Source organism: Sporobolomyces salmoneus (assembly GCF_050403485.1).
Source record: "Sporobolomyces salmoneus JCM6883 DNA, S_salmoneus_JCM6883_v1_ctg42, whole genome shotgun sequence".
Classification (NCBI taxonomy): Eukaryota; Fungi; Basidiomycota; class Microbotryomycetes; order Sporidiobolales; family Sporidiobolaceae; genus Sporobolomyces; species Sporobolomyces salmoneus.
Window position 1 is genome coordinate 67,601 of NW_027481121.1, and position 14,568 is coordinate 82,168.

The 14,568-nt window shown below is 52.1% G+C and overlaps 4 protein-coding genes across 4 annotated transcripts; 2 read left to right on the plus strand and 2 right to left on the minus strand.

The window, feature by feature from the left end:
- Positions 1-475: 475 nt before the first annotated feature.
- JCM6883_001121 (uncharacterized protein) lies at positions 476-5,638 on the plus strand (the record flags this gene model as incomplete). Its single annotated transcript, XM_076633658.1, has 7 exons — positions 476-536; positions 606-736; positions 796-1,011; positions 1,071-1,190; positions 1,266-3,239; positions 3,300-3,952; positions 4,018-5,638. The coding sequence occupies 7 exons, from the start codon at positions 476-478 to the stop codon at positions 5,636-5,638; spliced, it is 4,776 nt and encodes a 1,591-aa protein (XP_076486352.1).
- A 712-nt stretch (positions 5,639-6,350) lies between these two features.
- Positions 6,351-7,598, plus strand: JCM6883_001122 (uncharacterized protein; the record flags this gene model as incomplete). Its single annotated transcript, XM_076633659.1, has 5 exons — positions 6,351-6,357; positions 6,426-6,469; positions 6,536-6,805; positions 6,891-7,311; positions 7,375-7,598. 5 exons carry the CDS (start codon positions 6,351-6,353, stop codon positions 7,596-7,598), a joined length of 966 nt encoding a protein of 321 aa, XP_076486353.1.
- A 3,100-nt stretch (positions 7,599-10,698) lies between these two features.
- Positions 10,699-13,164, minus strand: JCM6883_001123 (uncharacterized protein; the record flags this gene model as incomplete). Its single annotated transcript, XM_076633660.1, has 9 exons — positions 10,699-10,860; positions 10,934-11,510; positions 11,572-11,836; positions 11,916-11,962; positions 12,021-12,080; positions 12,190-12,333; positions 12,391-12,649; positions 12,715-12,917; positions 12,995-13,164. The coding sequence occupies 9 exons, from the start codon at positions 13,162-13,164 to the stop codon at positions 10,699-10,701; spliced, it is 1,887 nt and encodes a 628-aa protein (XP_076486354.1).
- A 483-nt stretch (positions 13,165-13,647) lies between these two features.
- COX19 (Cox19p) lies at positions 13,648-14,184 on the minus strand (the record flags this gene model as incomplete). Its single annotated transcript, XM_076633661.1, has 3 exons — positions 13,648-13,753; positions 13,858-13,969; positions 14,100-14,184. The coding sequence occupies 3 exons, from the start codon at positions 14,182-14,184 to the stop codon at positions 13,648-13,650; spliced, it is 303 nt and encodes a 100-aa protein (XP_076486355.1).
- Positions 14,185-14,568: the final 384 nt, after the last annotated feature.

Genomic DNA, 14,568 nt, shown 5'->3' on the forward strand with positions numbered 1-14,568 from the left:
ACCGCCAAAACACCTGAGCCGGCTCCTTCACTCGATGACCTTCGAGGGGAGGTTTGCTCCTATGACCGCACTAGCGTCGCCCTCGTCCTCCTCCTGCGGTACACGGCAAGAGACAGAGTTACGAGAGCGCACGACGCCGCTGGGCAGGACAAGCACGAACCAAGGAGGAAATAGTGAGAACGCAGAGCAAAAGGACGTGCGGGAAACCGACTTCTGGTTGAGCAAGAGCATTCGGGAGGCTGCGTGAGACTGGGAGAGATAACGGCGTAATGAGGGGAGAGAAGAAACTGCGACGACAAGAGGTAGAGCTTCCTTCGCCCTCCTCCTCATTCCTTCAGACCTGGTAGAATCTCAATCGTACCGAGCGATACAACGACTGGCCGTGAGTGGATCTCCCCTCGTCTGTTCTGCTACCAGTCGTTCTCTCAGTCCCGATCAGCGGCTCACTTTCCGCCTCCAACCCTGTCTTCTCCAGATGTCGATTGCCCCGAAAGACACAGCGATCACTGGTTCCTCCGCTGCTTCACACTCTGGAGGTACGTGACGGTCCGCTCCTTGTGAGTCAGAGATTCTGAGACTGATCTCTTTCCCCTCAGCTCTTCTAGCTTCGCCTCGAGACTCCCCTCAAGATTGCCCTCGAGATTCCAACATGTACGCGGTCACCTTGACCCGTAAGAGGAAGAAGATCTACCAAAGTCGAGCCGTCGAGCGTCGTAGACGACTGTTCGAATTCAAAGTGAGCCCTCTCTCCAAGCTTCTCTCAGCTGTCACAGTTCTAACTGTTACTCTCCACAGCGCGAACTCCGTCGTGTTCGATGTATGAAACGCCTTCAAGACGTCGAAACCAAGCAACACTTCTTCGCGGATTCTACGGATCTCGCTTCACCTGTCGTTCACTTCAACGGAAGCGTCTTTCATCTCTCCCTTTTATTCAGTCTTGGTCAACAACAAGCCCAAACTCTCTACCCCGTCGGAAAGTTTTCAAAACTCCTCGTAATCTCTGAAATCTGCGTGAGCTCGCGTTTCCGCTCTCGTTAAGACCGTGACAAAACTGATTCTTTCTGAAACAGCTTCCCGAATCGTCTCCTCCCTCTCAGATTGCCTCTCCTTCCCCTCTTTCTATCGGAGCTACCTCTCCCGTCGATGCTGGTGTCATGAAATTATGGGTGAAGACTCTCATGGGAAAACCCGTAAGTTTCTCCTCAAGTTATCGATAGCTAGTTATCTCATGACGGAAATCACTGACACTGTAACATCACGTCCAGTTCAATTTGTCGATCAATCCACGCATCAATGTCGGAGACCTTAAAAGCCGCATTGAAGAACAAGAAGGGATCCCGGACACTGCTCAACAAATTCTCTTCGAAGGACACCGCCTCTTGGAGGATTCCCGACTCGATGAAGTCGGCATTCACCACATTTCGACACTTCACCTCGTCGTCAAACTCGTCGGAGGAGCTGACGTCGACATGTCGATCGCCGGTTTGAGCCTCGAAACGACCGAGAGAAACGAACCCGATGCCGCTCGTCACGAGGAGGACGAATCGATGGATGAGGAGGAGGAGGACAACTCGGAAGAGGAAGCGGAGGAAGTCGTGATCCCAGGGGGCGTTCGACTCAAAGCCTCAACTGCTCAGTTCCTTCGACAAGAAGGATTACGTCTAGTCGCCGACAAGAATCAGTTCCGAAAGGTCGTCAGTAGCTACACCTCACAACACTTCGACGATCCCGCGTACTCGACGATCGAACAACTCGACAAGATTTCAAGCTTCGTCCTCGAGAACTTCGGTCGACGTCGACTCGACTTCTCCTCCGGATCCCCTCTGCAACTTCTCCTCAACTCCGAAGAAGGCGAGAAAGTAGCGGAAGGACTCGCCGAGCTTAGTCGAAAGCCGCTTTCGTACATCGGAGAGAACGGCGTTCAAGAGGGATGGCTTCAGGAAGTAGGATATGAGGAGCTTCTATTACCTTGGCAAGAGAAGCAACAACTCGCGAACGATGATGGTCAAGATGAGGAGGAGGAATCGCAGGAGGAAGGGAGCGGGAGCAGGAAGAAGAAGAAAGCGAAGAAGACTCGCGAAGCGAAGGGAAAAGGAAAGGTTATGGGCGAGAAGTCGAGGGCGGACGAGGAGGTTACGGCGATAGGTGGAGTTTACCTCAGGGAAGTCGTCATGACGGTGGAGGAGGCGAAACGCTGTTTCGATCGATTCGGGAAAGAACGACCCGCCGAAAGTCCCTGGGTCATTCTCATGCTCGACCAACTCGACGACCTCCTCGACGAAGAAATCATATCCATCAAGTACTTCGGACAATCCGGATTCCTGACTGCCGCCGGTCGAGCAGCCGGGGACAAGAAATCCGATTCTCAAGTTCGATTTTCGTCGTTCCTCAAAATCAACGACCTCTATCGAAACCTTCGCTTCTACTCTCTCAAACTACCCTCCCGTCCTCTCACGGTCACGACTCCACGACGAGTCGTCGAGCTTGCCTTCCGCGAAATGCGGGCCTTGCAGGATTGCGAGGTCCTCTGCATTTCGATGATTGGCTACACCCGCGGCAACTCCGCTCTCGGAGGATTCAACCCTTCCTTCCTCCCTTCTCCTCTCCTCGTCGATCTCCGCGATCACGTCGATCGGTATTTGGAAAGCCAACACGATCTCGCGAAAGAAAATTCTCTCCCATCTCTCCCCGACTTCACCCGCCGTCAACCCCGTTCTCCCCTCGCCACGGAACGTCAATCCCGAAAGAAACAAATCCGTCGCTGGGAAGACGAGGTTCGCAAAGAAGCGGAGGACGTCTACTACCAACAACTCGAGTTCTGGAGTGAGTTCGACCCGAATTTCGTTCGACCGAATGAACACGCCGAATCCGACATCATCTTGAACTCGAGCTCGATCAAGTTATCGCCGGATGGGTACCCTCGCAGTATCGCCAATTACAAAGACATCACGGAGGAGGCATTACACTCAACGGAGATCGAGGATATTCGCTTTTACAATTCGAGGTCCGGCCAAGCCGCTGCCACTCTCCGCGAGTTCTCAGCCTTCCTGCACAATGATCCTTCGATTCTCGTACCGCCTACCGATCCCGACGCTCAATACATTCGCGATCATTTCTCTCCCTTCATCGATCTGTGGGCTATCAGTCGCGATCACACTCCGATTATCGCAGCCATCATCGTCATGCTTCGTTATTACCTTCGAGTCAAGTCACCGTTCCTAAAGATCTACTCAGCGAAAGTGAGTTGAACCTCTCAATTTTCTGTTCGAGAATTTCGACTAACTCGAATTTCTTCATAGCTTGCCGGTATCTTCCTCGTCTTCGGCGTCAATCGAATCTTCCGATCGACAGCCACTCGAGCCGACCTCGACCTCTTCATCGAAGGCGACAACACGGTCGTCAAACGACTCTTCAACCTCGACCTCGATACCGGAACTTGGTCCGACCAAGCGATCACAGACTTCATGCGCGAAGACGTAGGACGGATCACGGTTATTCCTCTTCTTCCCGAAATTCCCGCCTTCGCCGATCTCGATCACTACCGACTTTGTCTCTTCATGATTCACCCGGGAGCGCTCAAATACGATCCGATCTTTGAGGCGGAACTCTCTCTTATGATGGCGTTTACCGAACTCAAGGCTAAGGTCATCGAAGAGACCTGTGTTCTCCGAGCGCCGAAGAGCGACGAACCAAGCCTCGTCGCTATTCGTCAACTCGTGGAAGAGGTTTCGGTTCAGGTCGGTATCACGGAGGCTCTGAACAGATCGATTGATGGATACCTCGAAGGTGCGAGTGCCGTCAAAGGGATACGTCGTCAAGGAGAATCGCCAGGAGGAGGACAAAACCTCGTCGACTTCAATCCTCGCGAAATTTTGCAAAAGTTCGAAACTGCGAGTGAGGTGGAACGAGAAGAGATGGCGAAGGCGCTCACTCCGAGGTTACGGGAAGTAAGGTTCGTCCAATCCTCGCTTGTCTCTCTGGTCGTTCTTCGACTGATTCAGCTCTGTCTGAAAGTAGATCTTCATGGTCGACCGAGAAGGCACAAGGCGGGAAGCATTCAATGGAACGTCGACAACAAATGGCAAGACTCGAAGCCCTGCACGAGTTCGAACGTCGTCGAGGAAATCGTCCCACCGTTCCTCAACACGACCGAATCCCTGTCGGTTCTGAAGCCTGGAGGACATGGTTCCTTGAAGTTTTCCCCGATCGAGACCTTCAACGATCGTTCTCCGGTCATCTTCGAACCGCATCCAGATCTCCGTCGGATTCTGAATCTCACTCCCGTCCTCTCGCTCAAGCTCCACGTCGCCCCCGTCATCGCTCGACTATCCCTTCGTCTCAACTTTCCGAGGAGGACCGAGATTCGTGGAGGAAACTCGATCAAGCGGTGAAGTCGATTTCCGAACCAACCTCGAAGGGATACGATTCCTCTCGCAGAACTTCGAACTCCCATTCGATCGGCAGCCTCGACCTCCTCGCCCTCCTGGTCGATCCGACTCGTCCTCGCGCGTATTCTCGCTCGAGTCAAACCGCTCTTCCCAACTACGAGGCGTTCGACGTTAGGTGTCACGATTGCGGCGACCAGTGGTTCGTGGAAGGAGTATTCGGTGTAGAGAATCGAGCAAACCATCGGTGTGAGATCGTTGAGACGGGAGAAGCGAGTCATTCCGCTCCTCGATTGAAGAAGTCGGACTTCAAGAGGTCGAGGCAACAAGCCGTCGGTCAACGAGCCGCCAAATCAACCCTTCTTTCCGATCCATCTCAATTCTCGCTCTTCCCGGTCTACTACCCTCATCAAGTGCTCGAGCGCCGGTCGATCTCTCCCTCCGCACTTCCCGCCAATTTTACCTCGTTCTCGGCCGTCGATTTGTTGCTCGACCCTCGAGCTCCTCCCCTCTCCGACAAGATCAAGGCCCGCCTCGACGTCGTCACCTCGAACAAAGGACTCTCTGCTCTCGATCTCGGATTCGTCGTCGATTACTCCGACGACAACGTTCCTCGACCCGATCTACGTTTCGATTGGCGTCGCTTCCAAGCCGAGTCGAAATTGCTCATACATCTTTCCCACTCGCCGATTGGAGACAGTACTCTAGGAGGAGGGGGAACCCTTCGACCCGCTGGTCTTCGCCGTCCGTCGAAGGACGAGATCATTTTCTGGACCGACGGTCGTCGATTTACCACTTTCGAGAAGATGTTTATACCTGCGAGCGCTCAAACGAAAACGTATCACGCTAGGAGAGAGCGCGCGGGATATACTGGAGGGAATCGCTACATTCACTACGCTCGTTGTCAGGGAGAGGACGTTCGTCTGGAGGAGGACAAGGAGGAGTCGACCGTCCGCTTCCAGTGTTCCGGTCAAGTCTTCACGGCCGCTTCGGAGCTGGCGAAGGTCAAGATCGCTCACCAGACGATCCCTGGAGTTCCGCCGTCGTCTATCCATCACGAACGAGGCGAAGTTCGAGCCGACTTTAGCGCCGACGAATCTTCAACGACTTTCCCGACTCTTCTCTCACTTCCTCCACTTCTCCTCACCCGTATACATCTCGCAATGTGGAACTTCAATGACGCAGATATGTGTCGAGGACGACAAGTGATGAAGAATTTGGAAACGAACGGAATCAATGTTTTGGATTGGTAAAAACTGTCAGTAAGTGATGTTCCCCTATCAGTACGCGCGCGTTTGCCCCAAACTGACTCTACTCGGCTCATCTACAGTAAGGTCTAGCGAGCTTGGCTGGTCGTCGTCGAAATTCAGCTGTGAGACACAAATGAAAATTTGAGTACGACTCTGATGTAAAGTGCGAAGCCAATACGGCTGTTTCGATCTCTCAGTGGACATCCAGTCTATATCGTGGAGCTGTCCCCCTGTTTGCTTTCGTCGGCGAGCGATTCTACCACAGTCTGCGTAGATTGGTTTGACCGACGCGTCGATTTCTTAGTGAGCATTCAGGGACAGTAGTCGACGTGAGTGACTTCGAGGCTAAGGGAACCGCCCCAAGTACGAAACTCGGGTCTGACCGCTTAAGCTTCACTTTGCTCGGGGAAATTTCATCTGAGTTTCGGTTCGAGACAATTTCTGCAGTGCCTTCAGGGCCGATCTTCGTTTGCTTGACAGAGTCAGCAACGGCAGCGCACTTCGTCGAACCGTCGGAGTGAAGACTTGCCATCGCAGTCATGAGACCTAAAGAAACATTCACGAATTTCGCACTCTTCTCTGCCTTCTGCTTTTTCAGCGTCTCTCGCGCCTGTCTACTCGCCTGACTCCTTGAGCTCGACGCGAACCACTCTACCGCTCCCTGGTCTACCTCTAACACCATCCCCGCTCGGTCGACAAAGAACCTTTTCCCAAGATGTCTGGTAAGCCTTTGGACCTCCCTCCTTTTCTTGCCTTGTGCTTTACTTACCGAATGAGAGATCAGCTGTAGGTGACCAACTCCAGCTTGGCAAAGGACCTCATGACTTGCCCAAAGTGAGTCTTTTTTCACAGGCTTTCTGCATCCCTTTCGTTCGGCTGACGGGTCCTGCGGCCTCACAGACCTATCAGTCTACGGAACAAGCTCAAGACGAGTCGAACGAAACCCAGGACGGCGACACTTTGCCACAAGCTCGAGGCGCAAGGAAAACGCCGTTCCGACTTCACGCAAAAACGAACGTCGCCTCCCTACGACCCCCAATCGAGCCTGCGATGCGATACCAGCGGGAGCAGTTTGAGCAAACAAAGACGACTCACCCCAAATGGACTCCCAGCGAGTGCTTTGCCCTCCTTCAGCTCAATTTTGCGAAGCTTTCGCTTGAAGAATCGAAGGTAAGCTAGACCTCTCGCGCCTCGACTCGTCGCCACGAAGCAACCAAGAGAGACTGGACATGACTTATACCATTACTCTCCGCAGAAATACAGAGCTACCTACGAAAAAGAATGTGAAGTCTACGACGAGACCCTCAACAACTTCTACAATCAACAACAAGAGGCGACGAGGAAGAAGGAGGAAGAAAAGGCAAAGGCGGCAGAAGTCGCCATCGCCAATTCGAAGACTGCGCCGAGGGATGTCGCAGCGAGCGACGAGAAGAAAACCGGTCCGAGCGCCGGGACGCCGGAAGTGGGATCGAAGAGAGCGAGATCGGGAGGAAAGGGTGCCAGTAGCTCGAGTGGCTACAAGAACGGGTCGGGGGGAGAAGGAAACGGAAGCACTAACAACAAAACGGGTTCGAGGGAGAAACGAGGTGGAGCTTCCTCCTCTGCGATCTCAGCACAAGGCTCGCAAGGAGCGAAGAGGTCCATCATTACGACCAAAACGGAGGAAGTCCAAAAGCGTGAGCTCCGTCCAGTTCTCTCTTCTTAAAGGGGTTTCGATTGACGTTTTCACCTGAACCTAGCGATTGGTGCCTCCACGAAAACTTCCGTTTCCGCGCCTCCTCCTCCAATCCCTCCGAATCTCGTCAACTCGCTCGACACGTACTCGAAGAAATACAAATCGCTCGGACTTGAAGGGGTGGATTTGGAAGAAGAAGGAGATTACGACGCAACTCCAGGCACCAAAGCCAACGCGCTCGACGCCCTTCGACAAAGGAGGCTCGAGGGAAGGAACGAAGGATGGTAGGGTGAGAAGAATCAAAGATGGCGATTCGCAAGGGAAGTAACGAACAATGGATCTGTCTGTAATTCTCAGTTGTCTTCGTTTTAAACACGTTGTCGGGTACAAAGCGAGTCATCAACTGTGAGGACCTTGCGGTAAAGCGAAGGAGGTTCTTCTCCTCCCGAGGCGACCTGTACAGATTGCAAGTAAGGAAACATATCTATATGTCTCCGGTTTGATCCCGAGGCTCAGACGGTGAGGCTTCGAGGAGCTCGCACTGAGGCTCACGGAGCCTCTGTATACTCTGAGAGGCTCATAACCCATCAAGTGGAGGAGATTCTCGAGACCTCCTCCCTGAGGCGCGCCGCCGCTCTCTCGGAATTTCCTAGCCTGTCACTTGTTAAAGGGAGCACCGCTTAGGGGCACGTTTGCAACGGTACCTGAACTATCCCTGTGATAGGAGAAGCCTGCACGACAACTCTAATCGGAGTTACAATCGCTCGAATATCGCCCCCACTAGCACCGGTCCTCGTTCCTCTCCTACGCGGTCCGGAGGGTTGTCTGATAAAGACTACTCTCTAGAGTCAGGGAAAGCGAAGAGAGGAGCGTACGAACGTGATTACAGCAACTAAAGACGATTTCAGAAAATTTCGATTTTGCAGGTGTTTCGACAATGGCACAGATTCTGTCCACAGCACAGGAAGAATGGGGAATCAGTAACGGTCTGAGAGTCAGGTATGAGAATGTGATAGAGCCATAGAGACGTTGAAGTGAGGGATATCGGCGACTTCGTGGCGGAGGGAAGAATCGGTGCCCAAGCGCGAGAAGAATGACGACTGACCTAAAAAGCAATTTGAAGCAAGCAGCTATCTATATGGAACACATGCAAGAAAGCAATCGCAAGTCAGAGTGATCCAAGATGAACCGAGACATTGAGAAAAGAACGAACGATACTAACCTCGCTTGACTCCCTCATTCAACGTAAAGCGGCAGAGACGCTTTGATCCATTTCACACTTCTCTCTTCTACTGATGTCGAGGAGTGTCGTCGTGTACAGCTGAGCTATCGTTCCTTTGGACCTCGAAAGAGCTTCGAGTCAGAAACTACTTTCGACAGGACTTGACACAAGCCAGATTGACCCGTTTGTAAATCGACTCACCTGATCATACAGCCAGAACGCCTCCCAGCACTAGCAGGGGAGAGATTCGGCGAGTAGGAAACAGCAGATGAGGCGACAGCTAGGAATGTGAAATCAGGTTTAGCTCTCGTCTATACTCGGGCTAGATGCTTCCGGCTTCGACTCCTCATAAACCTCGTCTACAGGGTGACATCCGTAGAAGATCAGCGCGCACCGTCAACCCTTATCCCTCCCCTCACTTTGGTTAAATCAACTTCCTCTTCTCCACGTACGCCCTTCTCCGGCGACCAGTCCAGTATAGAGTTAGTACGATGAGAGTACGTTCACTCACGGAATTGTCCCTCTGAAAGCTCTCTAGCGTTGCGAATCTGTCTTCATCATCAATGGTCGGATATCCGTCCAGAGTAGACGTGAGAGCCGGGGAGAGATTGCTGAGAGGTACTAGAGCATCTTGAGAAGTGTTGCGATGATAGAGAGGTTGAAGGCGAGATGAGTTGGAGCGTAGGAGGTGAAGAGATGAGAGAGAGGATTCGGATTTTTTTCTTTCTCCAAGTCCAAATTTCGCCCATGACTCCTCGCCAACCCTTCCTCTTCCGCTCACACAAGACCTTCTATATGTTCGCCTGGACTTCCTTGCTCTTCGTAAGTGGTCTTCTCATCCCTCGTCCGCACTCCGGCCGCGCAAACTGACGATGTTTTCGGTCGTTCTATATCAGGACCAGTTCACCTCAAGACCAGAGCACACGGTTCCGTCCTTGCTGTATCAGTCTCCAGAATGACCTCAATCCTCGCGCTCACAATTGCCGAACCCGCGGGACAACACCACGACCTCTTCAACGTTCCCCTCCTTCGACTTTCCTCAGGCCTGCGCTCGCTGAACCATTTACTCTCTCGTTTTCACCGCCACGTACGCTCTCATCATCGGCTGGGTCATCGCTTTATCCAGAGAAGGGGAAATTGGGTTGCCTGGTAAAGGAAGAGACTTCAGCATTTCGCAAAATCAACCGATTCCCTCACTCCAACCGGGGTAACGCCCTCCTCCCGACGTCTCTAGAACAGGAGTCTTCTCGAATGTTCAGACGAGAAGACTCAGCTATGACGGCTATTCCACCGGCGGCAGACGTCGGTCTCGAAAGAAATGGGAACGTTCAAAGGTAAAACTTCATCACAACACCTGGTAGCGTCCGATGCGCGATACATGTGGGCAGACTATCGACTCTACTCTCTTGCATTCCTTTCACCTTGTCGACGACCTCCACGAATCAGTCTCAAATGCGCCATCTCTCGAAACGATCGGCGAACAACTCTCTGCATCGGGAAAGCAGAGAGCTGCACCGTCGTCCTATATCTTGGCTCAGGGATTAGTGGGTACTCGAGTTGGGCAGGAACGATGTAGTTGGAGGGGTGTGCAAAAACGAACTTGATCTGTTCTGAGCTGTTTCTCCGATTTCTCGATCTCGCGCGAGCTTGAGAGGACCTATTCAGGCTCGTTTATGGTGCGTAAGGAATTGTGATCTGGAATCGAACAGAAAAGACTTAGCGAAAATACTTCGCCTGTTCGCCTTTCGAGAAAATTTCAGGTCACAATCACCAACAGAGTGTGAATGATCAGCAGAATATCGCCGATCAGATTTGACAACGCTGGTGGCGAAGCGAGCACAGCCGAGGCTACAGACAACCCCGAATGATCAACCAAGTATCGCACGTTGTCTCAGAAAAGGTTCTCGCGCAAATCGATCTCGACACTTCTATTGCCCTGAACTCGAGCATGCACAGCATTCGACACGTTGACTTGTGTATTCTTCGCGCTGCCCCTCAAGATCGCCTCCCCGAGGCCGAGAGATGTGCACTCTTTCGGTTTTTGCTCAGCGAGTTCTCATTCGAAGCCATAGTGATGACTAGTTCAAGTGGAAGGGGCTAAGGCAACATTGAGAACATTACAAGAGACAACAGTAGTGCAACTTGAACCCTCCTCCTTGACCCAGATCAGTTTCGCAGCGCCGTATTCTTTTTCGCCTCTTTTACCAACTCCTTCTTGTCTTCCGTCATAAGCTTCTCCCCTTCCTTTCCTCGTAACTTCTTGTAAATTCCGATCACGTCAGGTCGTCCGAGGGCGATCCAGAGAATCTCGAGAGCGAAAGCCGCCAACTGCAAAAATACGGATAAAGTCAGTTAGCGAGACCAACACGGGACAGACAGAAGGAGAGCTATGACAGCTTACATTGACGAGCCCGTAAAACACCATCGGCACAAGTCCCATACTGACATTACCGAGCAATCCTCTCCTTTTGACCGTGTCGTAGAGTTCGCCAGTTTCGACTTCTACCATCTCCTTCGAGTAGAACGGAGACGAAGGTAACAATCTGTAGTGACTCGTAAAGCTCGCCGAGAAGCAGTAGATGAACGTGATGAACCATCCGTGGACTCGCAACAATTCTCCTAATCCGGGTAAACCTCCGAAGTCGTCCGCGAGTGTCGATTGGTACGTCGAATGGTCAACCCCGTACTTGATCCTCGACTCCTCCTTTGACAGAAGGTAGTAGCTCGGTCGGTCCATCGAAAGTCCATTTCTCGCGAGTTTCGATTGCGGTTTGTTCCAAAGCGCGGTGATCCACATCGCTTGTAACTCACTGATAGGTGGGATTGCTCCAACTCCTGGTCTTACGAAGCCTAAGAATGCGACGGTAGGATCGGAAGGCGAGACGATATCTCGAACCGAGCAATCCCAGGGACGAGGATACGAAGGAGAGAGCCACGAGGAGAATTCTTGTCGGTAACCAGAGGCATAGATGACGAGACTGAGTCGAGAATATCGTCAGCAATCGCGAAAACTTGACGAGCTTGGCCCGGAACACTCACTCGGGTTCGATGGACCTCTTTTCTAATCTTTGACGAACTTTCTTCCAGCTTCCACCTCGCGCTTCGCACTTGTCCCAGTCGAATTCAAATCGCCCATCTTCCGATACTCCGGTCGGAAAGGGCGCCATCTCGACGTGTCCAGGGGTTTCAGCGTCTTCTTCCGGATCGTGGTATTCGCTGATCCACGAGAGCAACTTTGATCGGTTCTTGTAAGGCCGATTGAGGTAGGTTGATGCTTTGTGCGACTTGTTGAGGAAGACGTAAGCTATATTGTTCGGGAAGAAACAGAAGATCAGCTTGTCAGTGGGTGAGCTTTGTTCTCAGAGAGCTGAAAGATGCCTCACCTCTGCCTAGCCTCTCTTCAGGCAGCTCTCCGACCCATTGATTGCACCTGTGCAAAGAGTACGATCAGCTATACTCGAGGCAAGAGAGAGATTGGCTCAGCTTACCCAGCTTGGGTACCCGTCAAAAGCCACAAAACTCGTTTGATGATGAAGTCGGAGACGAACCTAAACGTGTTGGTTCGAGGACTTAGCAAAGTAGACTCTGAAGACGATGAAGAAGCGCAGATAACAGGGGGAAAAGGAAGAGACCAGCAAAAGGATATCTCCGACTTACCAGCGCAGGTGAATTTGTTTGACCCATCTATGCACGTAGGTCGTTTCGAACAAATTGGTGATGAGCCCATCGATAGAAAGATTGCCGTCGAATGTTGTGCCGAAGAGGGTGAAGTTGTTGAGAACTTTGGGGAACGATAAGAATCTGTGTGAAGAGGAAAAGGTCAACCGACGTTTCTGGACAATGGAGGAAGTACCTTACCCGCCTCTCGAGCAGAGATAAATCTCCTCGGCTCCAGCCTTGATACTCTCGTAAGCGAGATCCATTCCCGTTTCTCCAGTCCCGAGGATCATAACTTTTTTCCCCTTCAAAGTATTCCGTTCCTTGTGTTCCGACGAGTGCATCACTTGCTTTCCGGGTAGACTCTTGAAGTGATCCATTCCTGGGATCGTCGGGATATTCGGAATGCAGTGTAAACCGGTACAAATGATGAGGTAGCGAGAGGTGTAGGTTTTCGTCTCTGAAACGAAGAAAAGTTCAGCCTGGTTCCCTCTTTCCCTTCTCGTCTCTCCCCGCTCGACTCACCTTCTTCGCCTCGTCGTCGTACTGTGACATGATGCAGTCCATCCTTCTTCTCGACTCCGACAACTCTGCTCTTCGTGTTGATGTCGTCCCAAAGGTTGAAGTGCGTCGCATACCTCTCCAGGTAAGCACAATACTCCGGTAGCGACACATGATCTCCCTGTGCTGCTGAGAAACGATAGTCGGTAAAGGCCGTCAATTGCTTCCTGGAACAGCGAGAAGGGCCAAGTGGGGAATGGTCAGCCGGAAGGAGATCGACTGGACGCAGACGATAGAGGCTTACGAGGATACCAGTTCACTGTTCTCGTACGCCCTGTATCTGAATGTACCGCCGATTTGCTCCTCGGCTTCGAACAGGATGCAATTCGCGCCAGCCTCGTTCTGCGTCTTGAGGGCCGTGATTCCGCCAGGTCCACCGCCTATGATGATCGTATCGTACTCAGGTGTCGACATTCGGGGAGAAACGCTTCGTATGCGTGAGAAACAAGAGGTCAAATATCTTTCGCAGGCAGCGCCGCTCACGATCGGAACTCGATTTCGCGTCAGCCTGGCGACTTCGCAGGGCAAAGGAGCAGAGCAGGCTCCGTTTTGAAAGAAGCTGCACGAGTACTATCGCAGGGACGATCGCGAGTGCATTTTACAAAATATTTCGCAACGAAACGACGGCGATCCAACGAGAAAACCGTACAGTGTTCGTGAACGCGGTCCGCGTGAATCTAACTCGACGTTCATGGCTCGGAGAATATAGCATAGTCGCATATGTGAAAGAGGATGCAGGGTGTGGGTCAGAGAAGCGAAACAGCCATTGCTGGGATCCTGGCCAAGCTCAGTTCTTCGGATTTGAGGCTTGCAGAATGATTGAGCGGGAGTTGCGAGGGGTTCTAGAGATACAACACTGTGATATGATACATATTACTGCGAGGCGAAAGCGGTGTTCTATCGTCCTGACTCTGTCGGTCCTTGAGTATGTTTCGGTTTTGCGCTTGCGTCGACTCCGTCTTGGAATCCGAGCATGTCCCATTCTGTCCGTTCCATCAAGCCTCTGAATCAGCGTGACAAATGTCGTCAGTATGTTTTCGAGCGAAGAGCGGAACTGATAAGCCGGGAGAGGGACAGGAAAGCCAGAGCGAAAAAGTAAAACTCAACTTGTCCATTCGACACGCCAGGTACGCTTTCGACAAAGGCCTACATTCCGTACTTTGCTGTTTGTTCTCCTTCATACACTTGAGGTACTTCATCATCGCTTCCTTGCATTCGCCTAGACGTTGCGAAATGTAGATCGTCGAGAAATTCGAGAACAGTGAAGGTGCGTAAAGAAGCAGAGATTGGAACAGGGATTAGTCAGCATCTCTCCCACAGATTGTAGCGTCGGTGGAGGATAGACTAACCGTCATGATCGAGAGGGAAACTTCCTTTGAGAGGAGGAGCACCTCCGAGGGAGAAGGCAGAGTTGGACGGTCTTCCGAAGGACATCGTTCACTGGTCGGTGACAGTATCGAGGCTTCAGCCGAAAGGGTCGTGAATGCTAGGGAGCCGAAAGCAGACTCCGCTTCTCGGACATCTTGCCCTCTCCTCGTCTCGAATGATCCCCGCCTGGGTCGGCTTATTTCTGACCGCCATACTAACAGCTCTACTGGTCATCGGGACCCGCCAATTCGCTCTCCCGCTCGCTCAAATCGTGAGTTCATCTTGATCTTCAATCAACTTTCCCTCGCTCATCTCTCTCTTCTCTCCGTCTAGGGCAAAGACAAGGGCTACAAGCTAAGCGCAAATCAACACTTGCAGAGAAGAGGGAGCTTCTGAGCTAGTTTTCTAAGCGGTCGCCTCCGATCTTTCCCCTGTCGACTCTCCTATCAC